Source organism: Bombus terrestris, chromosome 6, assembly GCF_910591885.1.
Source record: "Bombus terrestris chromosome 6, iyBomTerr1.2, whole genome shotgun sequence".
Taxonomy (NCBI): Eukaryota; Metazoa; Arthropoda; class Insecta; order Hymenoptera; family Apidae; genus Bombus; species Bombus terrestris.
This window is the reverse complement of record NC_063274.1, coordinates 9776285-9794171: the sequence shown is the minus strand read 5'-3', so window position 1 is coordinate 9794171 and position 17887 is coordinate 9776285. Positions and strand designations below refer to the sequence as shown.

The following is a 17887-nucleotide window of genomic DNA, read 5'->3' as shown; positions in this document are numbered from 1 at the left end:
GCGTAGAATTTATATATGGAGGTTGCGATGGAAACGCGAACAATTTCAGAAATCTGGAAGAGTGTCAGCAATCATGCTCAGTATAGTAAGTCCTGTTTATTTTTAATCTATAGCATTTGAAAAAACGGATTAGGAGAGAGCCGCGCATACAGTACCAAACAAAATTAGTTTTGGCTTTTTCCATTGGATATTAATTATCACTGCTTAACAAATTTTAACCTTTTTCCAATTTTACAAATTTATAGAAAACTTATACACGAAAGAATCTCTGCTATCGTCAACAACAAGGGCATAATACCAAACCATCAATTCGGCCTTCAAAAAAAATACGATACCATTGAGGAAAATCATCGTATGATTCAACAAATTCTCTGGTCAGAAGAAAAGGAATATTGTTCAGCATTCTTCCTTAACATCGAAGATGCATTCGACGCAATTTGGTAAAATGGATTGCTCTCTAAACTACGACGTCTTCTACCTATTCGATTACACACACTAATCACATGTTACTTTGAAAATACATAGTTCTACGTAAAAGTTGAAGACACTATCTCTGATATCAGTTTTATTAAAGCTTGTTTGCTTATATCAGGGGTGGGATTATCAGACCCTAAAATTCTTAGTCTGTTCGCAGAGAAAGTACTATAAGAATTATGCACATGTCTCCTTTAAATACTATCACGTACAGATGTTTATAGCTGTTATCTCGACTCGCTGAGCAGACTATAGACATTCTTACACATTCGAACATCATGTATGTATAATGTTATGTATAATTGATATATGTCAAATACAATTAATATTGATACCAATGACATTACGTCTCAGCGCAACGGGATACAGCATTTTCCAATAAAATTAGAGAAATGCACTGTCATATGGTATGCGAAACATGTAAGGACTAATGAGGGTGAACCAGTAGAATTATGTATTAAGTAACATTGAATTATTGTGTATACATCGTTCATTTCCAATTCGATGACTAACTCTGTATGATATGCATGTAGTGATTTTATAAAAAGGTTATGAAGAGAAAATTAAAATAACTTCATATCAATAAGCATCTTGTTGTCAATTTTATTTACCGCCCATTTGTTCAAAAATAATACACTGATCATCATTATCTATCAATTAATCATTATTTACTGCTTATTTGTTTAAATTTGCGTTGTTTAAGAAAGATTATCCCTATCTGACATAATATGGCAGTTATTGATTATACCTAACGATACTTTTGCACTTAATCCAGTTTATTTACCATAAATCGCAACAACAGGTACCAGTACGGGTACTGGGGTACCGCAAACTTATAATCTTTACCGAAATTTAACGTGATGGTTCATACAAAATAAATCTTCACATTCTCGCACTTATCCCTCATATATATAGGATGTTTAGTTACAGGCGTAATTAAATTTGAGGGATAATTCTTTAAGCTAAGATAAGATGAAAATCAAAAAATTAAAAAATTGCGCTTTTGGCTTTGCTTTTTAGTTATTGACAATTAAAAATTAGCCGAAATATCCCTGTGCGCAAGCAACCCTTCTTACACAAGCGAAAATAGATCAGCCTAAACAACGGGGTACACAGGGATCCTTAAATCGAACGATGCATAGATAGTAGCTTATCTCGTACAAGTCGTAAAGAAGATTATGATATTTGAAGACATAAACCATCCTGCGCGACGTTTTTAAGTAAAATCGTAGATTAAACATTATATCTACCTACTTTTCAAAATCCATAACAGCATATCCTAAACTATCCCACAAAATTTTCAAGTTTAGAAGATTAATGTTTTCTTTAATCCTTTACCTCCATAAATAATTAATAAATAATAACACACATAAACAATGTTTATCGTTAACCCATAGTGGGTAATTGAATGTGCTGCTCGCGCAAAGAAATAAAGCCTGAATGTTGTAGAAAATAAGTAAATGAAATGAAACGAGTTGAATATAATTACAAACAAATCGTCTGTAATATTTCCTATATTCGCTGTAGCAAATTGCAGAGGGCGTAAGAAACACTGAGATTTTTTTCTAAGTCGGTATTTCAGAACTTGAGACACAAGGATCTATTTAATGTCACGTTTATTCTGCCTTTAGTTAATATCACTACTATGCTGAATCGATAACGTCGCATGTGACACGATGATGATAAGGAGGTCAGATGATCACCAAAACATGGAACACAAAAAATGTATGTTAAATGTCATAACTATCTTGTATTTAGTCAATGGTGTGGTATTAAAAATGCATTGAGAGTCACATCTATTTTATACTTTGTTTGTGGTACATAATATATGTGATGTTTATATAGGAATGTAGCAAATTTTTATTTCTATTGACTTAATCAGTTTTGCTAGTTCAAATGAATATAATTTCTATACATACTGCTTTAAATAGTAAAATATAAATCCTAGCAATTGCCTATATCTCATTTATGGTTTTATTGTTAGGTTAGCATGTTAACAACGCCACGAACAAAAATGCCCGCTGTAGCGATTTTGGCGCCCTAACTTCAGACAGTGTTAGTATGTATATGTATAGAGGGAATTGCTTTAAGTTTGGACACTCATTTAACCTGTTTGTAGTGTGACAGAAGATTTAAAAGCGCGATAAGTGTTTTATAAAGCTTTATTTCGCTTAGTACATAAGAAAACATCGTGTGGAAAAACGACCATACCAAGAGGTACATTGTAACATTTATTTCTTTCATATTCGCGTGAACAAATCGCTTTTGTTTATCTGAGATACATAACCTATGTTTTCACCTATAGATTTATTTAGAAAGTAACGTGTGCTAAGAAAATTTCTTATTGTTTAAAATCATTTTATTATCATGTTTTACATTAATATTACATTTCTGAATTTCTTTTTAGCATACAATCATTATAAAACAATAATACTTATTTGCGCGGATTTCTAACCTGTAAACAGAAATGTTATTTATTCACCACAGAATTCAAATTTATTTATTGTTCTTTAATTTTCCATGTTTGTGATATACATAAACAACATCTCTGATATTGAATTTGCATATCATGTAGTGAAACTGATTTAACAAGTCATAATACTTATGTGTATATTTACAGTGATATGAAGAAGGTAAAGCTGTGACAGTGGGAATTAAACATAAAAATAACCCCGGTGACGACAAGAATATTTACCCTTATGCCCTCAGCTACCGGTATGTATTAAACAGCTTGTAAATGTGTAATTATTTATCTCTTTTACAAAGGTACTGTTCTGCAAATAATTTTTATGGCTCCTCAGCTTTATTATAGTAAAATTTATCAAAGTAAGCCTTGAGAAGTGTTGGACTTGACATATATTTGTTGAAATTAAATGATAATTGATTGTATAATGAATACCAAAGGTGTAACACCAATATCTGACCTTTATATAATCAATGTGGCACATACGTATTGCAGGAACTGTGAAGCAAAATAAATAAAGTACTTTGGATTTGTGTGGATGATATTACGTGAAACATACTTCCAGAAGAACTACATAATAGAAGTCCTCTTTAAAAGTAGTAGAATAGATTAAAACATGCAATGAAGTTCCCAAGAAATATTCAGTCGCTGTTGCTGCAAGAAAAGGTGTGCGCTTTCAGAGAATTTCAGAAGAATGCACAAATCCTAGAAGGTGCAGTTATAGAGCCATTATATAGGCTCTGTAAGATAAATAATAGAATTTTTAATTTATAAAAAAATATTACAAACTACTGCATAGTATCTGTTATAATTTCATATAATTTGGTACAGAAACATGTTTAAATAATCTTTATGTAACAAGTTTATATGTCAATATAACATAAGGTATATGACCATTGATTAAGATATAACAATAGAATTCAATTTTTATATTAAGATATGACTATATATTACACAGTTTAAGATCTTCATTTATGGTTGGTCTGTACCTATATATAATACTATCAAATCATTTTTGTACTATTCAAGAACTAATGCTTACTCAAGGCAGTTGGAAAGAGTGGATATGGATATTCAAACAGTACCAACCAAAAATGGTTTTTCCTGCTATATGTAATGATACAATTAATTACACTATAAAATATAATTTACCTAATGTTAGCGTTTACCTACCTAGTTACCTAACTATTCAAATAGTGAAAGAAAAACAGTACATGAAAAGTTACACATATAATGTATCAGTTTATTATTAGTATTGGACCAATGAAATACTGATAATGGTCATTGTCAGTTCTTTTCTTTTTGTTTCATATAAAATAATATTTATATCTTTACATATTTTCACAGGAGGAAATAACCCCATAGGGCAACAGAAGGGTGGGGCGACTATGCCCAGTAATGAAGAATGCGGGATCCGAGATGTTTGGGGTCATAATCTCGAAGAAGAATTTCGAACAATTCGGCAAGTCGTGCAGCAGTATCAATATATTGCAATGGACACTGAATTTCCGGGAGTAGTTGCTAGACCCATTGGTATAATATAATAAAATTATAATTTAGTTGTACAATAATTATTTGTAAAATAAAATATGATTCTTTATTATAGGCGAATTCAGGACTAGCGCAGATTATCAATATCAGTTATTACGATGTAATGTAGATCTCTTGCGGATAATCCAACTCGGACTTACATTTCTCGACGAATCGGGAAATACACCTGGCGGTAGTTATACGACATGGCAATTTAATTTCAAATTCAATTTACAGTAAGTTATACATAATTCAATATAGAATAATATAAAGGCATAAAATATAACAATACTAATGTTGAACAATTTTTTAGAGAGGATATGTATGCGCAAGATAGTATAGATATGCTGCAAAACAGTGGTATACAGTTTAAAAAACACGAAGAAGAGGGTATTGATCCGTTAGATTTTGCCGAATTATTAATGACATCGGGAATTGTTCTTGTTGACGACATAAAATGGCTATCCTTTCATTCTGGTTACGATTTTGGCTATCTATTGAAACTTCTTACAGATCAAAATTTACCCCAAGAAGAAAGTGAATTCTTTGAACTTCTTAGGATATATTTTCCAACAATATATGATGTAAAAGTATGTTTTGTATAGACATCTGTTATAATAAAAGCTATTTCTACCTCTAATATGTGACATTTTGTTCACAGTATTTAATGAAATCTTGCAAAAATTTGAAAGGAGGCCTACAAGAGGTAGCAGAGCAATTGGAAATTCAAAGAGTTGGTCCCCAACATCAGGCTGGTTCTGATTCGTTACTTACGGGAATGGTTTTCTTTAAAATGCGAGAGGTAAACAAATATTTCGAATAAAACTATATTAACCAACAAATCGTATATTGTTTTATTTTTATAATTATATATGTTGTTTTAGATGTTTTTTGAAGATAATATTGATGATGCGAAATATTGTGGTCATTTATATGGTTTGGGAACATCATTTGTCGTAAACGGTTCAGGTGGATACCTAGACAGTAATGGAGATAATTCTTCGTCTTCGTAATGTTAAAAAGTACCACATCTCAGTCGCAACAGATTATTTCATTACAAATAAAATGTTATAAATAATGTTTCACTTAATGGTCAAGCGTATAGTTCATATCCACAATATTACATTCAAACCACTGCTGTAGATTAAAAAATATTACTACTTGAAAATGAAACTATAGGAACATTTTTTCATATTTGTGCATTTTTTGTATCCTTCAATTTGAGTCTTTCGTAGGTTTCTTCTGTGATACGTGCTATTAATCGAGAACATTTACAATACTGTGCAACATAAAATATGTAATATAATTCCCTTACAAGCGTTTGTGACAATATTGGTATACAAGATACAATTGCAGTACAAAAGAAAAAAAAGGAAACAAATCTACTTTTAAGTGTTTTGCAAAATCTCTTTTGGGATATAGAAGGTTGACTAAGAATAATGCAAAAAAAAAACAAAAAAATTAAGAAAAACAAGTGCAAGATTGCATTGTTTAAGTACATTTATCACTGTTCATATGTACATTTATCATGCAATGCATTTATAGATCACTACTTTTTATGCCTGATAATTCCTTATAATTAGTGTTTTAAATATTCATCAAAATTACGCTTTGTGCAATTTTAGATCAACGGAATAAAATGTTGCGTAGTATTTGAGAAACATATTCTATAATTCTGTTATCCTATTTTGTAGATACAATCAGCAAGTAATTACTTCTTCATTTTTTTACATTATTTTTCAGGTAGTATTTCTCTTACACGTACTTTTTATTGTGAAACAAATTAGTAACGTGACTAGGAAGATCTTTTGCCACACTTCAAAAATGAATATCGTAAAATATATTTCTTTTGTAAATAACACATCGTTCCGAAAATACAATAAACATCTTAAATAAAAGCTTTGTGATTTTTAATATCAACTACACAACTAAAACGAGAAAAAAAGAACATTCTGAGTTACTTGGCAAATAATATAATAAAAAAACTGTGAAATCCGCTTCAGTTGAGCTGCGGAAGACTTGGTCGTTGGGGACGGTACTTCACCACACACCGAATATAACCGAATAAAAGTAGATGTGAATTTTCATACATATTCACTAGATCCAATCATGCGCCGTCGTAGACAGCATCCGCAATTGGAACATTTTCTAGAAGTTCCGCGGCTTCACCTCTCAGGTGCGCCTTTAAATGTTGTAAATTTAAGGCCTTCGAAATTTCCGAATCCGAGTGCATCAGAGACTCGAAGAATCCATTAAAACTTGGCCAGTTAAGCAGATCCCCACCGAAGATCGGCGAAACGAAGGTAGGATCCTCGAAGACACGAGAGTGCCTCTTTCCCCTGACAGCTTTAATTATGCCGAGTTTATGTTCCGTTATTCCAGCGGTTCGAATGAAATATACCCGATGATCTCATGTCTGAGAGCTTTATTTAGCTGACCACGAGTTCGATAAATCCGAGTAAGTGGATGCGATTCCAGGGACAGACGTATACGGAATGGTTATTGGCAACGCAGTCCGAAGGGTAAACATAGATAGTTCCCAACTCGGTCTACCATATTTGATTGGGTTTCAGCGGGCACTATGGGTCCTGTTGGGAATCCATACTAGCAAGTTCCTATGTTACATTGTCTTACCAACGAGCGCCTTTTGGACCAGTTACAGAAATTTCAGGAGATGGAAGAAGTCAGTTATAGGAGTCCTGCCTCAGACGAAGGCAAATTCTGCGAAAGTCACTTCCAGGAAATGCACTATCGCGAGGATCTACATTTGAGTTAACTTATTCGTTGTCAAATCAAAACTAGCTCTGTCCTTTTAACCCGGGCTTTAAAGGGCATTCAAGTCCATTTTTAATCTTTAAAGGTACCGTTTTATACCTGATCTGACTCGGAAGTGGTCTTAGCTTGGATCCGAGGACATCCTTCTAGGTGACCCTCGTTCGTTACGCATTGAGTATCGGAAATTCAGGAAGAGCTGTCTATCAGACATTGAAGTTACATCCAAATTTCCGAAAACCTTGTTGGTCATGTTACGCGAAAAATGACTCCTCGAGTGCTACTCCAGACGGATCGCTGGTGGTACGAACCAGGATCAACGTGGCGTCAATAACCTCGGCGTTTATGGCTACAGCATGACCTCTACCGCGGATGATTTCTCAATCATCCCTCGATTAAGCCTCACTTGGTGATGACGTCAGATATGGAGTAGCCACAAGCGGATAAGACTATAGCCATATTTCTACCATAGACACCAGCATAAGCAGTCTTTCGTCTCACTCACTTTCTTTTACATCTTACACTCTCAATATCATTAAGCATATTATTAAGCGTTATTGTTAGTTCTTAATTTAGTCGTTGTAGCGTTTATTGTATGCAGTTATAATCATAGTTATCGTCCTTTGTATATAATTTTATAGAAATAAATGCGTTAGGCATTTATTGCTATGCAAATGTGAGTATAATCCTTATTCCGCGCACCAGCGCCTGACCACATGCAACCTCAAACCACAAAGGATTATCATATTTTTCGATACAGTTTTCGACAGACGAAAACGAGTGAGCCATATATTCTTTGTTTGTCGAACGATTAAGATTCCACCGCATTGCTACCGCTGTGCTTTATTGTACAAATGGATACAATAGACCTTCGAAGTTCGAATGGTCCAATGTTCGAACAAAAATGTAAAGAAAAAGTCAACTTAGCTAATGATTAAATAAATCATTATGAAATCGAAGAAGGACAGCAGCAAATCGAAAAGCAAAGTTGTTAGAACCACGATAGAGGTGAAAAAAATCATATCCAAATATGAGGATGGCGTTCGTACATATCTCGGATCCAAAACAGTTCACGTATAGGACCCTATGATTCAATGAAAGGAAACTCTCCTTAATAAAGTTAGATATTTTTTGAGTTTATATATTCTTTTTATGTAAGATTTTATGTATTTTTATTTGTTTTTATTCGCGATTTTATGCATTAAATACTGTTGTAAAAGCATCAGGACCGGATTAATCCATTCTATGTCAATTTTTATAGGAAAATGGTTTCAGTTTTCCGAATAAATCGATTTCCGAACAGTTCGTAATTATGTTCGACATCAGAGATTTCACTGTATTAGTTAGGTGCGTCTAACACAAGTCAGGTCATCGCGCGCAACGCACACATAGCATGATAATACGGATGATCAGTGGGGGCGACGGTTTGGACATCAAACAAGCATTAAGAAACCCAGATCACTACAGACAAACTGGACGCCCTAAAGAAAAGTCTAGCACAAGTTGGGGAAAATCCGATAACCGTACCTGAAATGGATTATGTTCAAACTTTGTGTATCTATTGTAATTATTTATCTTGCTCGTGCATCCGATTCTCTCATTTCAAAATCCGGCATTTTTTCCAAATTCTGCTTGTCGAAATCGAGAGTAAATGCAGACACAATTTTATCTCGTTTAAAGGGCATTTTGTATCCTTTCGAAAATGGGTCACTAGTTCTTCGTTCGTTTTATTCGTTCAAGTTTCAACGTTACCTTATCCATCCGTAGTAAGAAGATAAACGAGCTTTATCACAATATTACTGATATCAGTACCGCTATCACTACTCGTTACCTGAAACCAAGCTCAGTCTCTTTTACTAAATCAGACAAATCGGTACAATTTACTTCTGGATATTGAAAATGCGGAATGAATCGTATCTCGGTCGTGTTTTTGCTTTCCCAAAGTTGATCGTTTTCTGGTGCCTTCTTGTTCTACTGACCAGTCACATATCAGCACAAGTTGAAAATGAAACGTTCGAGAGTGTATTCGGACTGGATAGACTGGATAATAAGGAATCGACGTACCCAGAAATTAACAAGAATACCGGACAAATATATCCGATAGAAACGCAAGATTTATCCGAGGTAGTGGACTTGAACAGAGATGGAGATGACTACAAGGAAGGAATGGAGAAAGGAGCGGAAGATGTTCCAGACAATACCAGTGACAACCACGACGAAAAAAATATACCTGAGGGTAAAATCATGTCTTCGTCAGGTTTCTCTAAGAAAATGATCGGAAGAAAGAATGAGAAGTATGTGAGGTACGGTAAGTATTTCGATATCGAAGGGCGTGACCACTATTTCATTTTCTATTTTTGTAAAAAATGTGAAAAGATAAAACAAGACAGAATGTCTTTTAAATTCTAGGAAATTTATTTAGTGAAAAAACGTTGTACGTAAGTCAAATACATTCTTTTTAATTGGTGGATGTATTATTTTGTTATATATAGTTCAACTAACGAATCACATCTTATCTGTTTTATCAGTTACTCACTCTAGTATGAATCGAATGAATCATTGGATTGTATCTTTTGTAACTCGTTTTTCACTCTTCCTTCCACGTAGATATATTCCTCATATCTAGATTAAAATTATTTCGTTTGTTTTTACTTTTACATTTGGTCTAATCTAAATTATCGTGTTATCGCCCCTGTAAACATATTTCGCTCGTTGACGTTGTTTGTGGATACGTAACAGCGATATTAAGAGAAAATCTGCTAAAACTGGTAGCAGTATTTTCATTTTCTTATAAAGTTATTAATCTACTATTAAGCTACTAAAAGATCTAAATGCTTGAAATTATTGCACGTGATATCAAATATCGATATTAAAATATTGCAATTCATGTATTCTTACAGACTCCGATTTACCGGAGGCAGACAGATACGCGCCTCGTCCGGATGATTCAGTTTCAAATTATGTCTTAACAGAGACTAGACTGAAAGAAATTCGATCAGAATTCATGTATTGGTACTTCGACAAGGGTGGTATCGATGACGAAGGCGATTATCAAAAAGAAATCCAAGCTTCGACGCCACAAGTACACAAGAATTTCAATTTTCAATTACCATTCTTTGGCTTCAGATTCAATTACACCAGAGTATGTTCCTATCTGTTATCCTCTTATCATCAGTGATTATTAGATAATCTAATCTAAAAATATTAACAAATCTCTGATTGTCTGTTTAAAAAATTACAGGTATCAATGAATGGCTTCCTAGAATTTAGCGATCCTCCGATACATTACACATATCCTCTCGTATTCCCGATCAAAGATTGGCCAAGAAAGAACGATCCTAGTTTTATAGGGATATTTTTCAGTAAATGTCGCATAGGAGAAATAAGACCAACCGACATAGATCAGAGGAGACCGGGTGTATACTTTAGGCAAGTTAAAAATCACTAAAATTATTAAATAACATTTTAGATAATATTGGAATTTATCACGAAAACGAATTGTAGACTGGAACGAGATTTACAGAGGAGAACAGATCAATTTGGCGTCGAAATGCGTGAACGCCTCAAATGGGATATCCGCGAAGGAATTATTGGTACAGAGGCCTTCGACCCTAAACACGCGGTCATAGTAACGTGGAAAAATATGTCCTTCACTGGTGGTATCGATAATTCCCTTTACAACACGAACACGTTTCAAATGGTCCTGGCCACAGATGAAGTGAACACCTATGTCATATTTAATTACCTGAATATTCAATGGAGCAGTCACACAGAAGCTGGTGGTGATACAATGTATGGAGAAGGTGGAGTCCCAGCATTTGTAAGTTCATTCAATTTTTATATTTTGCTCGTTACGACTGCATTAAATACATATACGCTTTTAATATAAGAATTTTATGATTTATTTAGGAACACAATTATTTATCGTGTAATGATAAATTTATTGTCGGCGATATATTTCAGTGATGAAATGGAACTCGGGAAGTTTCCTAGTTTCCTTCATATAACATTGCCTATTTAATTTTATAATTAATCGACCGAAATTAATTAACCAGTGTTATCTCTGCTTAGGTCGGTTTTAACGCTGGAAATGGCACACGAAGCTACGAATACAAGCCCTTCTCTCAAATGTCGACGATTCGCGATTTAACCGGAAGAGGATGGGCGAACGGTTTTCCAGGACGTCATATGTTTAGGATAGATGAAAACATAATGCCTGCAGTTTGCAATAAAGATATTTGTAAGATTGAACAACGCGTAGCGAGGAATCATTAATAATTAATGATAATGTCATATATAATAATACGTTTTTCAGCTGGAGCAAATTTGCCTCTTGTGTTTGCACCTGAAAGCGGAAACATGTTAGGCGGTACCATCGTGAATATTACTGGTCCGTGTTTCAATGAGACTGAGAAAATTCGATGTATGTTCGAAAGTGAGTGGGTGATAGGTACTGTAGTGGACAAAAATCGAGCAATATGTGTTCAACCATTCGTGAAGGCACAAGGATATATTCGATTCGCGATTAGCATTGGTGACAGTAAAACATACAATTGGAAGGGAAAATATTTCATTGGTAAGATAATAACATACGCATTGACTTGTTAATATAATTAAGAATATAACTGAGAAATATCATTGTCGTAGTTTTTACGATTCTTTATAATAATTTAAAAGAGTAGATAATATTTCTCTGAGTTTTATAAAAGTTTTGATTAAGCCTATCAATTTAATTCGAAATAAAGATGAATAAAGACTTAATCTTCAAGAGATAAATATTAATTATAATAATTCTTATCAGAAACCCCAGCTACAGCGACCGAGAAAATCTTTGTGTCCAATAGCGTTCACGAAGCATATCCAGCTGAAATAAAAATTACTTGGGATCGATACAATTTAACCAGCAATTTGAACGCGGGAGTACAAATATCTTTGTGGGGATATCGTGAGACGAAAACTACTCCCGAATTTGAATACATCACTAATTTGGAGGTTGGTTCGAGAAATCATTTTCCCGTGACATAATATGTAATTTTATTATTAATTAAAAAAAAATGTTATAATTGAAAAATTGTAGACAGCATATACGAATTTGGGTAGCTATATTATAAGACCAGCAGCATACCGTGACTTAAGCAATCCTTATCAGCAAGACATGACTTTCGGTTTTCTCCAGCTCAATTTAACAGATCCGCAGCAACAAACTGGCCTTAACATCACGCCGTATGTAAATTATATGTGAACAAATACTTTTAGTTATTATTTGGATAGTTGAATTACAAAAAATGTTTGTATAGGAGCCTATGGAGTAGACCAATTCCATTAGCCTGGTACTTTGCTCCACAATGGGAAAGAGGATATGGATCAAAATGGCCTCAACGACTTTGCGACAAGTGGATCATGAACGACAGATATTTGAAAAATTTTGCGGCGGAAATATCTCTGTGTCCGTGTACTTTAAAACACGCGTTAAATGACAAAGGTCGTTTCCTTCCGGATTACGATTGCGATAAAGATTCGAATTTGGATTGCATGTATAATATGCATGCGCATCATTGTGTGAGAACAGGGGCGCCAAAGTAAGTAAGATTTCTGTTAGTATAGAAGTAGAATTTTATAGGCAAAAGGTATTTCAATTTTTAATGTATGTTTGCTTGAAATAGTTATTGGAACGAAGTAATGATACAATCGGAAGAAATATTTTTCTCGTGCTTTCCACTATTCTCAATTCTTCTTTAATGTAGCTCAACATTGCCGATTTTTCTTTTATATCATACTTTACTTCTTAATTTTAGCATGGATGGTTCTGAGCAGCAATGTTGCTACGATAAAAATGGCTATCTAATGTTGACTTACGATCAGCAATGGGGTTCGAGACCACATAGGTCCCACAACTTAGGATATTATCCATGGGACGAGGCGAACAAAGTACCAACTCTTTCTCATTGGTACCACGACATAATACCATTCTATATGTGTTGTATGTGGCAAGAAGAACACGCAGTCGGTTGTGAAACGTTCAGATTTGAAAGACGACCAAGTCAAGATTGTATCGCTTATCAGTCCCCAGCTATCGCGACGGTGTTTGGTGATCCTCATATTGCAACATTCGATGGCTTGGAATATACCTTTAATGGAAAGGGAGAGTTCGTTTTAGTACGTGTGAATAATATAAAAGATAAGCTTGACGTGCAAGGTAGATTCGAGCAGTTGCCGAATAACGTGTACGGTGAAGTTAGGGCTACGCAATTGACATCTGTAGCAGGTAATTAATTTACAAAAACTAATAAAATTATAAAAATTTGATAATTCCTATTGGAATTAATTTAATATTTTTCTATACAGCAAGAGGAAATAACTCAGCAACCATAGAAGTTCGATTAAGGCCAAAACACTCGCAATGGAGATATCGCCTCGATGTCTTCGCCAATAATCGTCGAGTATACTTCGATAGGCCATCCATAAAATTCCAACATTTTACCGGCGTTGTGGTTTATACACCCACGTACATTTTAAATCAGAGTGAAGTGATCATCATGTTTGATACTGGTGCAGGTGTGGAAGTAATCGAAAACGAAGGATACATGTCAGCCAGAGTTTACCTGCCCTGGACGTACTTGGTACGATTTAAAAAATAAATATGGATTTATATAATAGATATTAACAAATATATAGAATTTATAAATTTATCTATTTCGTCTTAGAACAAAACCAGTGGTCTATTTGGAAAATGGAACTTTGACATTGCGGACGACTTGACAAATCCGGATGGACAACAAGTAGCAGCGTCCAATTTGAACCACTTTGAGGCTGTACATAAAGACTTTGCCATTCATTGGATGTTGGAAGATAAAGAAGATGACGATAAAGGAGGCCCATTGTTCACCAGAGAATTTGGCAGAACTGCGAGTTATTATTCGAATAGAACCTTCGAGCCCGAATGGCGTAAGACGCCTGCAGAGATACTACCTTCAAACAGGTGACTATTATTTTAATGGTCTATTTATCCATCAGAATAACGAAATATCGAATTGTTTATAAAGGAAATATTTATCTTCCTCCATTGCAGGTCGTACGATATACAACGAGCTGCTGATCTGTGTGGACAATCATATCAGTGTCAATATGACTACGCAATGTCGCTCAATCGTGATATGGCTCATTTCACGAAAAATTATTACAACACGTACACTGAAATAAGGGATATCAATATAAATGAACGAGGTGAGTTACAAAAGTTTTTAGAGGATATTTAAGTCAATAATTATTTGTATAATTTGTTTCACGTTCTATTTCTTATTATTTCAGTGGTATCATGCGGTGTATTGGAGACGCCACGCTTCGGACGCAAGAGTAACTTCTTCTTCGTGCCAGGTACGAAGGTAACTTTTGAATGCAATCAGGACTTTATATTGGTTGGCGATCAACGACGTGTATGCACTCCCGAAGGTCGTTGGAACGTGCCAGAGTACGGATATACGGAGTGTCTACGTGAGTATTTGAATTATAATTTTATATATTTGTTTTCTAATAAGACAAAGTATCATACAATAATCATCTGTTGTTTTTCTATAACTTATCTATACTTATCTTTCGAAAATCTTATTGATCTCCATGGTTACATTTCGCACATTGAAAATAATAATTCATTATCAAAACGGCTACCCCAACTACAAGAAAAATAAAAGAAAATTCTTTGGTATTGCATAAATATAGGTCAGATCGAGTATGCTCAGCGTACAGCATGGACAACAATGGGCATTATTTGCGCCGTTTTAATTCCTGTAATAGCGTGTGTTGCTGGTGCCTTTTTTTATATACGAAAGAATCAAGCGCAGGAAAGTTCCTTGAAATCGTGGCGTTATTCTGAACGCGGTTCTGGTGTTGATAATGATTCAACGCTATTGTCTCGATTAAAATCATTCGATAGACCAATTTCACCCGTTAGCGACACTAGCACTAGTTCGAGTATGATTAAAAAGCCTCATTCTTATGACAAAGTTTACCGTACACACGAGCCTTTGCCTAACAAACCAGATGTTGATTTTGAAGATAAAGATTGGGATCTAAAAGAACCCACTTCTCTGACAGAATCGGAAAAAAGTACAACAGACTCTACTAGAAAAACTGGAAGTCCCAGTAAAGAAAGTGACGTTTAAAATATCAATAATATTAGATTTTCATAGATTTTTAAATAATATTCACGCAATATACTTGACATTTCAGAAGTTCGTTATTTATATATTTTTTTTTTTTTCTTTGGGGAACATCTCTTCCATAACAGACATTTATCGATTTTTATCTCATCTCTAGTAATTATTTGCAGTCATATTTTCGAAATAATCTCGAATTAAATAACACGCACTCGAATATCATTTGCACAAAAAATAAATTCATTCGTCATAGGAAATGAATTAAATTTTACACCCAGAATTAATAAGATTTAATGTGTGTATATATATATATACTGTTTTTGCTGTGGAATAGAAATGTTCTTTATTTACAAAACGATACATTATTACGTTGTTATACCGCACATAAGCTTTATACTTTTATAATATGTAATGTATAGTATAAATATTTGATTGCATTAAAATGCATTATTGTTTGGAATAATGGAAGTTTATTGTAACGTTTTTATATAAAATATTCGCTATTTAATGTAAAAAAATGCAGTTCAATAAATTTTTCTATACCTTTAAATATTCAGGAAATTTCTATTCCACATGCATTTACTACAGGTTTGATAAATCGTTTTAATACCTACTTGATCTTCATAGTGGAATGGAAATTTCCACCAAAAATATTGTTATTATTTTTTCATTTTTTATTATTCTCGTCCTTTATCCTTTCTTAATTATATTTGTTTTTATATGTGTATATATTATATCGATTACTATGTTTTTCATTTGTGTAATCGTCAATTATATTAATGCTATAAATTGTATTGAAAATCACAGGTCAACAGGAATATAGTTCTCGTCAAGCAGGTATCACAGCTGGTATAGTACTTGCTTGCCTAATACCAGTTATAGTACTGATTATCTTTGTGGCATCCAGACTTCTAAAGAAACAGAAAGAACAAAGAGAACAGGAGGAAGCATTGCATAGGTATTACAATTGGTATCGTAAGTTATAAATGGTACTTTAATCAAATATTAATCTTTTTTAATTTTTTCTACAGAGCGAGAAACACAGAGCTCCAAAGATTACGCAAGCTCAAAGATGAACAAGAACCTACTTCATACACCAGTAAAGCAACAGAAATAAATTAAACAATGGACGTATTTTTATACAAATTTTTTTTATAACTTGTTTCATATCATTGCACATTGTATTCTTATCATTTACTCACTTCAAGACTTAGTTATATTTATTTTAGAAAAATATATCTAATACATAAGATAATTTCCGTACAACTACTTTTATAGTTATTGTTCAGATTATGTTTAGTTAGTAGCTAACGTGACATAAAATATTTGTTTTACAGTGCAGCTTAAAGATCCATTTTTTCTCTGTTAGATTACATTTTATGACATAAATCTTCTGCATAAGGTGGAAAGCATATTTAATATAGTATTTTTATATTAATGTTAATGTTAATTGTACATGTACAATATTCGATACGCAGGATATCCCATTAATTTTCTTATGAGGTGATATCTCCGTTACTGCTAATGATACCTGAAAATGACAAAGCAACAGATTGTTTGGTTCGGAGAGACAAATATTATGGAGAACAAAAATTTTTTCTTAACGTAACACTTTTCGAGATTTCAAACTCATCGATGTTTTTTTTTTATAAATTGAATCATATATTTCTTAATGAAAAGGACAAGGAAAACAAATATAAATACAATACCTCACGTCTTTTCTTGTCTTTTGTATGATAAGTTTCATAAAATAAAATTTAAAATATCTATTAATTTTTTATAGAGACTCTGGAACTGGATCGATTAATATATTAAAAAATATATTTAAAAATGCTTGTTTATCATCCTATTTGTCTTTCTAAACCATATAGTTTGTCGCTGTGTCATTTTTACGTATCATTAAAAGTAACTGAGATATCGCTTTATAATAGAGTTAATAGGATACTCTGTGTATGTATGTATAATTAGAATTTTATACAATCAACAAAATATATAAATGGGTTATGAAATATAATTTTTAAGATATTTTATAAAATTTTATAAAATAAAAAAAATGACATTTAAATATCACATATAATTATCAAATCGCGATCATACTTCCATAAATACAACAATACTATTATTTTACCGCTTTATCTGTTAATGTAATGTACAGTGCTATAACTGTGATGTACATACAATCGAAGGTTGTATTATGCATAGTTCAATGAACTTAGATTAATATAAGTATTAAGAATATATATATATATATATATATATATATATCCAAAAGTCTCATTGTGAATAATTGTTACGTTATACCTACATAGCCAACTTTTGGGGAAAATCTAGTTTTAAAAATCTAACATACATTGCATACATATGTATGTGGCATTCTGGTATCCTATGTTACTTGCGACTAACTTCAGTTCACAGTGTTGATGTTGCCCTCTCGTAACAAAAGTGGGTAACTACGTAACGAGTTACCGACTGTTCAACGTCTCTTGTTGTGTTG

General features: G+C 33.2%; 2 protein-coding genes across 5 annotated transcripts; both read left to right on the top strand.

The window, feature by feature from the left end:
- Window positions 1-2524: 2524 nt before the first annotated feature.
- LOC100648248 (CCR4-NOT transcription complex subunit 7) lies at window positions 2525-6366 on the top strand. 2 transcript variants are annotated; one of them, XM_003395983.4, is made up of 7 exons: window positions 2525-2691; window positions 3095-3189; window positions 4286-4471; window positions 4545-4704; window positions 4782-5058; window positions 5130-5270; window positions 5353-6366. In XM_003395983.4, exons 2-7 carry the CDS (start codon window positions 3174-3176, stop codon window positions 5479-5481), a joined length of 909 nt encoding a protein of 302 aa, XP_003396031.1. In that variant the 5' UTR covers window positions 2525-2691; window positions 3095-3173; the 3' UTR covers window positions 5482-6366. The 2 variants fall into 2 exon arrangements, with proteins under 2 accessions (XP_003396031.1, XP_020718974.1); XM_020863315.2 differs by lacking the exon at window positions 2525-2691 and adding an exon at window positions 3434-3604.
- A 2659-nt stretch (window positions 6367-9025) lies between these two features.
- On the top strand, window positions 9026-17648 carry LOC100648133 (protein mesh). Of its 3 annotated transcripts, XM_003395982.4 has the most exons (16): window positions 9034-9548; window positions 10141-10382; window positions 10482-10669; window positions 10745-11060; window positions 11312-11480; window positions 11556-11816; window positions 12042-12232; window positions 12318-12463; window positions 12538-12819; window positions 13036-13505; window positions 13586-13860; window positions 13945-14219; window positions 14310-14464; window positions 14549-14731; window positions 16201-16351; window positions 16425-17648. In XM_003395982.4, the coding sequence occupies exons 1-16, from the start codon at window positions 9140-9142 to the stop codon at window positions 16513-16515; spliced, it is 3804 nt and encodes a 1267-aa protein (XP_003396030.1). In that variant the 5' UTR covers window positions 9034-9139; the 3' UTR covers window positions 16516-17648. The 3 variants fall into 3 exon arrangements, with proteins under 3 accessions (XP_012164851.2, XP_012164850.2, XP_003396030.1); XM_012309461.3 differs by lacking the exons at window positions 16201-16351; window positions 16425-17648 and adding an exon at window positions 14957-15943 and having other exon boundaries at window positions 9026-9476; XM_012309460.3 differs by lacking the exons at window positions 16201-16351; window positions 16425-17648 and adding an exon at window positions 14957-15943 and having other exon boundaries at window positions 9026-9548.
- Window positions 17649-17887: the final 239 nt, after the last annotated feature.

Bases quoted from the DNA above. Each gene is read 5' to 3' on its own strand.
- LOC100648248 (XM_003395983.4), top strand. The intron at 4,705-4,781 runs GTAAGTTATACA...ACAATTTTTTAG, and splicing joins AATTTCAAATTCAATTTACA to AGAGGATATGTATGCGCAAG. The intron at 5,271-5,352 runs GTAAACAAATAT...ATGTTGTTTTAG, and splicing joins TTTTCTTTAAAATGCGAGAG to ATGTTTTTTGAAGATAATAT.
- LOC100648133 (XM_012309460.3), top strand. From the start codon at position 9,140: ATGCGGAATGAATCGTATCTCGGTCGTGTTTTTGCTTTCCCAAAGTTG. The intron at 11,061-11,311 runs GTAAGTTCATTC...ATCTCTGCTTAG, and splicing joins AAGGTGGAGTCCCAGCATTT to GTCGGTTTTAACGCTGGAAA. The intron at 14,732-14,956 runs GTGAGTATTTGA...GCATAAATATAG, and splicing joins CGGATATACGGAGTGTCTAC to GTCAGATCGAGTATGCTCAG.